This window comes from Zeus faber (assembly GCF_960531495.2).
Source record: "Zeus faber genome assembly, chromosome: 15".
Classification (NCBI taxonomy): domain Eukaryota; kingdom Metazoa; phylum Chordata; class Actinopteri; order Zeiformes; family Zeidae; genus Zeus; species Zeus faber.
The window spans coordinates 29,463,017-29,475,514 of NC_137194.1; the positions used below are offsets into that span (position 1 = coordinate 29,463,017).

Genomic DNA, 12,498 nt, shown 5'->3' on the forward strand with positions numbered 1-12,498 from the left:
CAAATGAAGAGAAAGGACTACATACTTTCCTCCCCAGAAGATCTTGGTGGTGATGACCAGACTAGAACGTCTACACGAAAGAACATATTTTAAACCACACAAAAACGTCCGTTGTACACCATATCATCATAGATACAGTTATAGGACCACAAGCAGAGCCCTTTGAGATGCTACCGTCTCCCTGGCTTTCTCTCATCTGTATTCAAAACTTCTCTGGGTGTTGTACTCCAAGCAAGCCAAGATATTAAAGTTCCCGACTTTGGTTGTATAAAGTACCAACTAATGTTATATCTCACATAAGCCAGTGTTTATCAACGAGCTTGCAAGGTTTGCCGTGAAATGTTTCATATTCCAATTTAAGAAATGTATAAAAAAATGGAAATTATCTGCCTTGCAATATCAAACTTGCTGTACTAATTCATCAGTTCCAGTGAGAATACCAGGGCTGTGTTCATCCATACAAGGTCAATGTTTGCACTGAAAGTGGGAACTACGAGTAGTGATGTAACATTCGACTCTCTCTGAGTTCGATTTTTTCGGACCCGTTGTCGTTTCGATTTAGTTGGTGACAAGACTTGTGAATGATGAACGAGAGTCAGAAGAGTCATTTTGGCTATGAGTTGTGAATGGAATTCTTTCAAGAATCATTTAATACTGACAACATGATTTATTTTGGTGGAATGCAAAGTGTAAGTCACTCACGTCATTCAACATCAAGTCATTCAACATTAATTATGCTAAATGGCTGGGGCTTTTTTGCCTTGGACTTATTAAAAAAATTTGTCCGCAAGGCCCAAATCGTTCATGAGTCTTGTCCTCTAGTAGGCCATAATAATATGTGTTCCACCTGCTTGTGACGCTTTTAGTGCTAACACTAAAATCGACACTAACATAAGCTATGTCCAGAGTCTGTGAATCCCAGAAACAATCAATTAATTCATTGTATGGCAACTTCATTGGTACTTAATTTCAACCTGAGTGAGTATGGCCAGATTTGAAGTGGGAAATCCATGAGGTCCTAGCTACTCCACGTCAAACAAACACATCTGATAAGTGAATGCATGCAACACTTGTCTTACTCAGCTACATCACATTGGTCCTTTAATGTGGTTCATGGGCCCAAATCGCAATCAACTGTCAAATCTCTGGATGCAGCCCACCCAAAACCAAATGATCCTGTTCACCATAGACATGGTGTAGCCAGTAGGAGATAGAGGGGCTGCGCACCATCCCATCCATCTCAGCTGAAATTAATTAGCTTTTTTATCTATCTAAACCAGATTCAGACGAGGAGGTCAATGGTTAGGTCAGCGGTTAAAACTCAATATTAGCCAAGAGTAGTATCTAGATTTGCCAACTAAAAACCTGTCTTTATATAGTAGTCTCTGGGCACTCATCATACGACAGGTACAGGATAAGGTTATTCGATAAATATTAAACGATAATACTTATTTTTGAGGTGATAATCACACAAAAAAACTAGGGCAGAGGATCAACCGTCCTACCTCCATCCTTTCTTTTTGATGATGCTTCCCAAAACCAGCTCAGCTCTAAATAAAGAGAAAAGAAAGTTAAGAATACACATACACAGAAAACTGTAACTGTCCAAGTGTAGGTAAAACTTGACTGTGGAAAGCAGTGGTGGGTTCAGTGTATGGTGGGTTCAGTGTACGGAATGTATGAGGGTGAATGTGTATGTGTATGTGTATGTGTATGTGTGTGTTTGTGTGTGTGTGTGTCTGTGTGTGTGTGTGTGTGTGTGTGTGTGTGGAGGGGGGGTCCGATCCTCCTATGGTCTAACAGCAGATGTTGCAGTTTTACCCAACGGACTAATGCTTAATGCATTCTCCATGAATTAACTTATGCCTATTTCCAGGAGGCAACAGCTGACTTCTTAACAGACTCTGATGACTCAGACAACTCAAACTCTCATGAATGCTCATGAATGCTCATGCATTTGTATATGAGAACCATGTTTGTGTGTGTGTATGTGTTTGTATGTGTATGCAAGGGAATGTGTTTCTCTGTTCAACCACAGAAAAATACCTGCCTAGTTGTATGTAAAAGACAAAATTGTTGCACTCTATCAAAACATTTCTACTTTAACTCCACAAAATTGAGTATGCAAGTGACTAAATTGGAGTGACAATGGTCAATTCAAACCAGCAATTGCACACCTTCCCCTTATTAAATGAGGCTCAACAAAAATCCCTGGTCAGTCCAGATTAGCCCCCCTAACCTCCATTAAACTGATCAATCAATTTAGCCACTATTTTCCCTGAGCTGCCTAGCAAGGTCAATTATATAAATTTAGTGCAATGCCGCCATGCTCCGGCTTTAAGGCATTACTCCTATATCATTCAGCATCAAGATGTCTTCTTGAAAGAGGCCATTTATTAAGTAGAAGAACTTTTTGTCTGCACACAAACTGCTTATTCAAACAAACATGTAGCTCATTCAGCTTTTTCCATACTTTGTTGTAATGTATAACTAGTCAATCAATGAGAAGTATCTGCTTAATAAATACACAATTACGCATATCAGCAGGAAAACAAATACAAATTACAAATGCAACACAAATACAATGTCAATTGTGAAGATAATGGCTCATTTCGGATCAGCATACCGTAATTTCCGGACTATTAAGCGCACCTGAATATAAGCCACACCCACTGAATTTTTAAAAAATATTTATTTTGAACATAAATAAGCCGCACATTTCTATAAGCCGCAGGTGCCTAACGGTACATTGAAACAAATTCCCTTTAAACAGGCTTTAACGAAAAACGGCTTGTAGCAAAAATAAATAGGCTTTAACGAAACAAGGCTTGTAACAAAAATAAATAGGCTTTAATGAAACACGGTTTGTGACAAAAATAAAAACATTAGCGGTAAACAGTAGCCTACCAAGAAAGTCATTGGTCACTATCTTCCTCCTCCTGCGCACTGAAACCACTGAAGTCATCTCCTTCGGTGTCGGAGTTGAATAGCCTCAGAATTGCTTCATCAGATGTTGGATCGTTTTGATTGTCGCTCTCATCACTTTCATTCGGAGGCAAATTCCCCGCTGAGCTCATGCTGCCCTCTTCAACACGCAGCAGTCCAGCCTTTCCAAACCCGTTGATGAGAGTGGATTTTTGTGGATTCACGCTGTCAGGACCCACTGGCAGACACCACGATGGTCCACCTCTAAAATCCTCAAACTTCATTGCGGTGGCGATTGTTTTGGCTTTCAGTCGGATCTGCACAGTTGAAACACCTCGGCCGTCTGCTCTCTGTGTGTTGACGCAGTCTTCGAGCTCATTTTCTAGTTCGGGCCATCTGCTTTTCTTCCCGCTGAAAGCTTTTGTTGTCTTTTTGTACCAAGTCAGTTCCTCACGCAGCTGTTTCCAACGTCATCGACTCAATAAGGCCAAGCTCCCGTGCAGCAGCTCTATTTCCTTTTCCAACAGCCAGATCAGATCGAAAAACTGAGCACCATCACATAATGAGTTTTTTGCTCAGTTTTTTGGCGGCATGAAGCTTGTGAAAGCGGGAAAGATCCATAAATTAGCTGCATCATTGGATAAGCCGCGTGGTTCAAAGCGTGGATAAAAAGTAGCGGCTTATAGACTGGAAATAAGGGTAAATAATTTGTTTGCGTTGGCAGCATTGCATGTTTAATTAATAATGTTAAGCACAATTTGCAAAAAGAAAAGCAACACATCTGACCCCTTCTGCAAGAAAGACATATTTAGATGTATGCAATCAAATTGGATCAATAAATTTTTTGATAATGTAAATATTATTTATGGCTACTTTTACATATTATTTTAAATAATAATAATAATAAAAATAATAACAACAATAATGATAAATATATAATCATTATTATTGTTTGTTAATTAATACATATATTAATAAATGTATTAATTAATATGCATCACTTTATTTAATAAAAATATTTATTTTGTATTTAAGTCAATCAAAATAAGCAAAACAAATGGCATGTACAATGCATGCGCACATGGCGTGCATGTGTATATCAAACTCACTTGCCAGCAGCATAGACCTCAGCAGTGTCAAAGAGATTAATTCCGTTCTCGTAAGCTCGCGTCATCAGCTCCTCAGCCATCTTGAACCCAACATAGAGGGAAGAGGGCGCGGGGACGTCAGAAATGAGGAGGGGGGTTAGGGAAATGGTGAGAAATGATGTATCAATAAACATCCTGGTTACATAGTTAAAAAAACAAAACTGAAGTAGTTACGATGGAATCAATCAAATTGAACACTGTTGATCAACGTTTGTTCAAAATATGTTCATCCTTCCATCACAGTAGCCAATGAATTTTCTGTTTCTAGAGCCACAGTAGTTTGCTTAGCCACAGTTTGCTTTGGAAGCAAAGCGTTCTGTAAAAGGAGATGTATCATATTTTCTCAAGGGTTAAACACTTTCCCCATTGGACTGCCATTGGGATTGGGAAGTTAGCGTTGTGATATGAACAATAAACAGCTATAAACGATGGGAACCATCATTTTAATAAGGCCTGGGCTGAAAAATGGCGAACCTATCATTGAAAGGGAAATAGTTTGCTGGCATTCTCTTACATTTTCTCTTACCTCAACTGTTATCTGGCCCCCAAAAGTAACCCATGTGCCTGCAGAGAGAGCAGAGGAAATTGCCATGACATCATGTGTATCATCTGTGTGTGTGTGTGTCTGTCTGAAATTTCTGCATCAGTGGTCAATAGTTCATATTGGCTGGTTTTGACTGTTCTTAATGATTAGCTTTCAATCGTTTATTCGTTAATTTACTATCCCCAGCTGCACACTCATATAAACACGCTCTCATGATTTGCACATACAGAGAGAGAATGCGCAAACTCACCTAATCCCAGACAGGAAACTCTGAGTCCAGATTTTCCCATATTTCTGTTGACAAAGAAGAAAATCGAATATATATATAAATCAAACATAAATAAAAGAGGTTGATGGGCTGTACTTTTAATTAAAATCTGAACTAGGACCCAGTAGAGTTACATTGTATATGTCAAAAAAAAAAAAAAGCACAGGCCTTGGTGACACGTTTGACTCTCAAATCAAATTCACTTTGAACACTTTTCAACACCCAATGCAAAATCAAACTTTTCCCAAGGGGTACAGTACTCTTGCACAAGTTCCTCAAAGTTTATCGAACCATGACCAACGCCATGACGGGTAACTCTGCATGGGAAAATTTGCATTTGATTGATTTGATTTGTAGACCTTTATCGCTTGAAACCAGCACACTTGTGGCCTTGAATGCAGCCAGGGAAGAGCTGGGAGCATTTCTTACAGATCCAAATAGCTTTGCGGCCAGCTTATATTTCTTATTTGCCATTTTCTAACCTTGTGGCTTTAGGGACTGTTTGCAAGCCATAGTCCATGACTTCAACAGCCACAGTGTAGAAGTCCACAAGGCCAAACCAAACACATCTGCTCTCACCCCGGCAGTTAATTATGTTCCATTGTACCCAGCTCCGTTCCTTTCTTCTGAAATTCTGAAGCTCAAAACTAATGCTTGACTGCTTGGCTTTTTTTTTTTTTGCCTCTGAATGCTCCAGCTCGTAGACGTGCCGGGCAAGCTTCACAAACTCGCGAAGAAAAAACACTTGAATCGACGAGAACAAGAGGTCTGCCTCTCACCTTGAAACATAAAGAGGTCTCGCACAATGGGTCGGCTCGTGTTATTAGCCCGAGAGCAGAGGAAAAGAATAACATTCCAACTTTTCTTGTGTTCGCCGGGTGAAATGTGTGGGCTATTGATTTGCTTTCACATTCAGACATCTGTATTTTCTTGCACCCAAATAATCCACAGATAAAAACCATGAAGGAGTTGCATACACATACCCACATAAACATATTGTACGTATTGCCAAGAAACTCAAACTCAAACTAATTTTCTATTGGCAAGGGTTAGGGTAGCAAATATGACATATGTTTCAGCCTTGCTGACATTCCCAAGCGACATGCAAAGCCAAAAGCACTAGCCCGTGTAGTTGACATGGGAATAGTTAAAAGTTACAGCATCCCAGTAAACTGTGGGCATCATTTAGTTTGTCTAGTTCTGTCAAAATTTGGATGAAATTGCATCATGGCTAAGCCTACCCTAACCTCTTAGCCCATAATCCCTATCCCCTAACCAACCAACCAAAACATTTCTATCATTCCCTAAACTAACAAAGATAATGGTGAAATTATAGCTGATGAAAATACATTGAAATTACAGCCTATTCAAGTAGTAGAATAGTAGTGTACTTTAATTTTTTGCCAAATTTAGCTGGGTTTGGGATGAACCTTACAGTTAATTGATTTTATTGTTCATCATGATTTAGTGGGTTTTAATGGTTTGGACACAGAATTTGGTATACATTTTCTTTAAAGAATTTATTTAAAAGTATAATGTGGAACTGCAATTTTAGTTAGACATGACACTCTCTACAGCTCAGTATGACGGACCTTGTTGTGTTCTTTAACAACAATTTGCAATGTATATGGTGAATAGAAAATAGACTAAATAAATTCAATTCCATCCCCACACACACAGGGGGAGAGCCTCTGTCATGACATGTGTCCATCTGCTACCGGCTTGTTACATCTTGCCGCTCTCTACAATACACTTGTGCATTTGCAACATCTCTGCCTGTGTCTCTGTGTCAGAGGGCCCTGAAAATGCCACTCGGGTGGTGTTTGGTAGGCGGAACTGCCACCATATGCAGTTAGTTATTCTTTGAGGCGCATACACACCTCCCAGCATGTATGTTGCGATTATACTTTGCAGCATGAAAAGCGATCCAACTGTCAAAAATCAAGAGGTTGACATTAGCCTAATAAAATACATGTTCCCATTCTTGGGCAAAGATCGTGGCTGGGTGAGCACTGAGGTGAAGGCCGATGGGGGTGCTATATTTGGAGCAATTTTGTTGAGGCAGGAGGCTTTCGACAAGGTGTGGACAGGGTAGGATGTGGAGAGTGGGTTAAACTTTGGCAGGTGAATGCGTGTGTGTATATACAGTATCTACCTGGAACAAAGACACTTAAATATGAACCCATTAAAATGTTCATTTATAATGGCTCACGGCACAACCTTGCTGGATGCTTTACTACTGAGAAACGTACCACTCTGTTGCAGCTTCTCACTTTGTGCTTGAACGCAGTCCAATAGAGTGAGCGTTTAATCCTTAAAAAACATTACATGTATTTTTCTAGGGACTGAAATACTGTGTACCCATACTTTAATCGTAAAAGATTGTGACTTTTAGAGCTGTCATCTTGAATACCTGAACCTCACTCATCAGAGCTCATTGGCAAACTGAACCAGATTATCTTCCCTACTTTCCCATCAGTCAATTACTAAGCAATGGTGACTGCAGTGGGCAAAATAATTGTCTATTGTTAAATACGTATTGAGAGCACCTGTTAAAGACAGATGTAAGTATGTTAAGATGCTCAGATGTTTGCTGACAAATTATTTGTTTCACAAATTGACATGATCAAGGAAAAAATATGAGAAAAGTAAAAGAAAAAGTTTTAAAGTAATAATCATTTTCATGCACACTTGGGCTATACTGTATGTTGATGTTACAAGGAACAATATAATTCTGAACTTGAAAAGTAAAGCTTCTGTTTTGTTTTTGTATTATAATGTATAATATGATTTCAAGCTTCATACCATACACTCCTTATCTATACATTCATTTAAATAACTCATCAACTCTGATATGCTAACTGATAAATGTGTGATGATATATACATACTGTGAATTCATTAGAAATAGCTCTGTAGTAAGAACACCCGACATGCAGCAGAAAAAATGTTTATTACCACCATAAGAGACTTGAGACTTGACACGTGACCCTCGGACTTGACCCTCAAAGACTTGAGACTTGCAAAAAAAATCACTTGTGAGCATCTCTGCCACACACACACACACACACACACTCTTGTATTTTCACACCTGTAGTTACACATAGACACACACCAACATGCGCCGTAAAAAAAGACTAAGTCTGCCACAAATGGCCATGGAATGCTGTAAACAAACAAAATGTAAAAAAACATATATTCTCAGAACGGAATGCTACATTCTAGCATCAAAATATAGCCACATGGGAAAGCACATTGCTACTGCTCTTGTGGCTTCCTTTCTGTGGAACATCCTGCCGCATTTCATGCCTCAGTACAGAACAAGGCCAGAGCGAGAGGCAGCTCGGAGACAGGGGAGACATTCAAAAAATATTACACCAGACGGCGACATTTAGAGGGGACTGCCAGGAGGATTTGCTTGTTGGCAACAAAGACGGCAGAAACTGGTTCCCAAAGAAAGATGTAATCTGTCTTTAATCGAGCAGGATCTTGATTCCCAATAACAAACTATCTTATGCCTGCTTGTCACTGATTGCATTGGATACGTATGCAAAATAAATCACATTACATCATTTACCCACAACTTACAAAGCGCCGAAAGCAACATAGATAAGTCCTAAAATAGGTCAGTGAAAACGTATGCAACATGTTCAACGCATCGCAAATCCAAGAAGTCATTGGTGTGACCAGGTTATTAGAGTTAAGCAAATGACAGTTAAGTATGTTTCCTACAATGGTTTGCACTTGACTCTTAAGCAGGGTTTTTTTTTGCCTTCTTTATAATTGTAGAGAGCACTGGAGAGAGACAGGCAGAAACTGGTTCCCAAAGAAAGATGTAATCTGTCTTTAATCGAGCAGGATCTTGATTCCCAATAACAAACTATGTTATGCCTGCTTGTCACTGATTGCATTGGATACGTATGCAAAATACATCACATTACATCATTTACCCACAACTTACAAAGCGCCGAAAGCAACATAGATAAGTCCTAAAATAGGTCAGTGAAAACGTATGCAACATGTTAAACGCATCGCAAATGCAAGAAGTCATTGGTGTGACCAGGTTATTAGAGTTAAGCAAATGACAGTTAAGTATGTTTCCTACAATGGTTTGCACTTGACTCTTAAGCAGGGTTTTTTTTTGCCTTCTTTATAATTGTAGAGAGCACTGGAGAGAGACAGGGGTAAAGAGAGGGAGAGACTCGCAGCAAATGACTGTATGCATGCTTTTTGCAGATATGGTTTGTCTACTGCAAAGTGAATCCAACAAACAACAACACAACAACAACAACTGAAGTTGTTACTTCATATCTATCTGTTATTATCTAAAATATTCATTCCTTTATGTAAAAAAATGACGTTTTTAACATTAAGGTTGGATGTCAACATATTCACAAAGAATAAATGAGGAGAAGTTTGCGGAGCTACAGTAGTTCTATCAGACAACGCGACTACGCCACATGCTTCAGCGCCCTTATAGGCCAGCCTATTTAAGCAGCCAGTCCCTCCTGCCCTACCTGCTTTGCTTCCTGCTCTGTTTCGTGTTTGATTGCTGCACTGCTGTGCTCCCTCCACCTCCCCTGCATCCACCTGTTGGGCTCGACTGTTTTTTCTAGTGGGGGATTCGAGCTCATCACTCCACTATTTCAAGCTGATTAAGGATTCCTATGCTTTCGTACACCTCGACGGGAGTGATGAGCACTAGAGCCCAAACGCCAACCTCAAACAATGCAAAATAAAATAAAGTAATTTTAAAGAATTTTTAAATAAATCTAGCAGTGGTTTGTCAGAATCTCTTATGTAAGTGAAGTGTGTGTATTTTTTATTTTTGTTCACATGGCAAACACTATATGAAGGAAGTTTTAAAATTTAATTTATGGAAAATGGTAAATGTTCAGCTGATCAAATGACTTGATGTTGTCCTAGAGTGTCGGATGTGATTACAGATTCGGTGTGAACAGGCTTTATGGGAATTTTAACATCGCTGCCCAGGCAACGGCATGTTATGTGAACGGGACGAGGACGAGCCCAGAGATGCCTGATATATGGCCCGGTTTTCAAGGCACCTTAACATACTCTCGCACGTCACATGAATGAAAATTTTTGAAAAATAAGGTGTATAATCTCCCACTTTGATTTCCCTACTACCAATCTTTTTGTGTAGGGCTATTGGAAGTTATTTTGTGTTGTGCAATTTGTAAATTTAAAGATCATTGTTTCATGTTCCGTTATACATCACTTTTATCCTAAGAAAATGTCATGGTTCATGGTAACAATATAATGACATATGAAAATTCTAATAAGACATGCTGTATTTTTGCGGCGACTTCTAAAATGCACTTGGCCTTGTATGAGTGGTAGTGGTCTGTGGTGTGAGGTGGTCCGATTTAAGCAGCCATCTTGGATCGAATTAATTGTCCCCAGGATCAGGGGTGGCTGTGCACCTGTTGCTCATTAAAGCAACAAGTGCAGAGCAACAGATCGATGAGCACTTGTCAAGACATGTTTCCATCCACTCCAGGCTTGTTCCATCTTGCCCACTCTCTTCAATAAACTGGGATGTTTCAACACCATCGCCTGTGTCTCTGTCTTGGAAGGCCCTGAAAAATCCACTCGGCTGGCCTGTGGCAGGCGGAACCGGTCATTTCTCATAGTCAATTCTAAGAGCATATTAAGTCAAGATGCCTTTGGAATTTAGCATTGGCGGCACAGTGGCGCAGTTTTTGCACTGATGCCTTGCCTCACAGCAAGTTGGCACAGTTGGCACCGTGCTCCGGTGGGTTATCTCCCAATGAGGGACCTTTCTGTGTGCAGTTTGCATGTTCTCCCCATGCTCACATGGGTCTCCTCCAATATAAAAGGACCTCAATTAGAAACATGCAGAACACTGTCCTGTTCCTGACCACGACATGGATCCACCACCTAGAACTGGTCCATGGCACAATCGAAGTGAAGGCTACCCACTGCACCTGGCTGCCCCCTGGAGGAAGGATGGCTCGGAGAAATGTAGAGGCTGTATTTCTCCAGCCACCAGTGTGTGTGTGTGTGTGTGTGTGTGTGTGTGTGTGTGTGTGTGTGTGTGTGGGGTGCATGCGCACCTGTGAGACGAATAAAAAAAAAATTCTTCTCTTTGGGAAAGGCAAACCGTAAGTTCAAAAAGCTAGAAGGTTTTAAGGTTATCATTAGCCCTGAGATGCTTTTGGGAAATGAGAAACTTGTTATTTCAGTCTGACATGTTCAATGGTTTTTAACAGCAAATATGGTGTCAGTCCAACCATTCAACCATCCCACTGCCAATAAGTCATGGCTCTCTTTCTCTGCTTCTCTTTCTCCCCTCCCCTGCTTTCATGGAACTGTGTCTGGCTTTCCTTGAATTTTTTTCCAGCTGCTTGTTCAGTGGATGCCATCACTCACACATGTTGGGTGGCGGTGGGTCATCAGCCATGGAATGGACTGAATCACACATGGAGTTCTTCTGAGGAGTACAGCACAAGGACCTGACACAATATAGTACTGCGGTGGGAAGAAATAGGGAGACGAGCACCTGGGCGAATGTATTTCATTTCATTTTTCTCTCTCAGGATAAATTGACTGGTCTAGATTTTCTAGATTTATTTTCTCACCATGCTGGCAGATCATTTTACTTACTTCAAGGTTTTTCCTTTTTGTCTTGCTCACTGTATGTTTGTTAGTGTGCGTACGGTGCCATGCACAAGCTCCCTTATGTTCCTCTTTGGCACCTTAACCTCTTTATTAAAATGCTAATCTGAACTGGGAGGATTCTCCATTGTTCTTGAGCAGAAATTCACTCTGACATGACAACACTGCCTGCAGCTGAGTTAGAGAGATAATCAGTGAGTGGCGTCCAACCACTAGATGCACCTGAGAAACAAACACAAGGGCACATTTACTTGAGCCTATTAACTACCATTGGTCTAGTCACATATTGACGCCTATGAGACAAAAATGTTTTACATCAACTTACATCTTTATATCGACAGATTTAGTAATCGAATCCCATCTTGTGTTTTCAGACGAAGACGTTAAAGAAAATTGTGGATTTTTTCATCAGTTCCCCGTAGAGTTGAGGGAAGTAGAATAGTCTCCCGCATTGAAGTACATCGTCTGCAGAAAACGATACTGGCTAGTACATGATATTACAAGATAATGACGCACGAAAGATTAATCAAAAGCAGAGAAATCTAATTCAAACACATGCCATGCCTGATTCTTGTATGTACAGGAAATAGAAAATATATCTGCACCGCCCTTCGCCTAAATGTCCAAGCAATGTTTCGCCTTGGATTACAGGTTGAAGGGGTAATATCCCTCCAGAGGAGAGAGTCCCTGGCTGGGAAAACCAACATCAGTGTCAACTTTCACATTAGCCCGTGGCACGTGCCTCGTAATGGGGCACACTGCCTCGCTGATCCAGCCTTTGATGTACCATTACAGAGCTGACACAGCGGAGGTGAAGTGGGCAGTGAAGAGGCCCACGCTTCCCTATGCGGGTTCTCTGAGAACTCTGAGCACATTATTTCACCCCCACCCCTTTCCCAGAGATGAAGGACGTTTCGAAAATCCCTTCAAACTGGTGTTAGGGGATTTGGATTA

General features: G+C 40.4%; 1 protein-coding gene across 8 annotated transcripts in view; it reads right to left on the minus strand.

Annotated features, from left to right (window-relative positions):
* The window catches only part of LOC307241132 (voltage-gated potassium channel subunit beta-2-like), a gene marked incomplete at its 5' end in the record, with an annotated part of 73,178 nt that overhangs the window by 29,047 nt on the left and 31,633 nt on the right, over positions 1–12,498 (minus strand). For 4 of the 8 annotated variants that reach the window (XM_080015155.1, XM_080015152.1, XM_080015158.1 and 1 more), the window contains 5 exons: positions 26–70; positions 1,506–1,550; positions 4,035–4,114; positions 4,600–4,637; positions 4,868–4,911. The exons of 1 other annotated variant lie outside the window; for it this stretch is intronic. In XM_080015155.1, coding sequence (XP_079871281.1) covers positions 26–70; positions 1,506–1,550; positions 4,035–4,114; positions 4,600–4,637; positions 4,868–4,911 — 252 coding nt within the window. Of the gene's footprint in view, positions 1–25; positions 71–1,505; positions 1,551–4,034; positions 4,115–4,587; positions 4,638–4,867; positions 4,912–12,498 lie in introns of all 8 variants that reach the window. 3 more of the 8 variants (XM_080015154.1, XM_080015151.1, XM_080015153.1) reach the window with 1 other exon arrangement.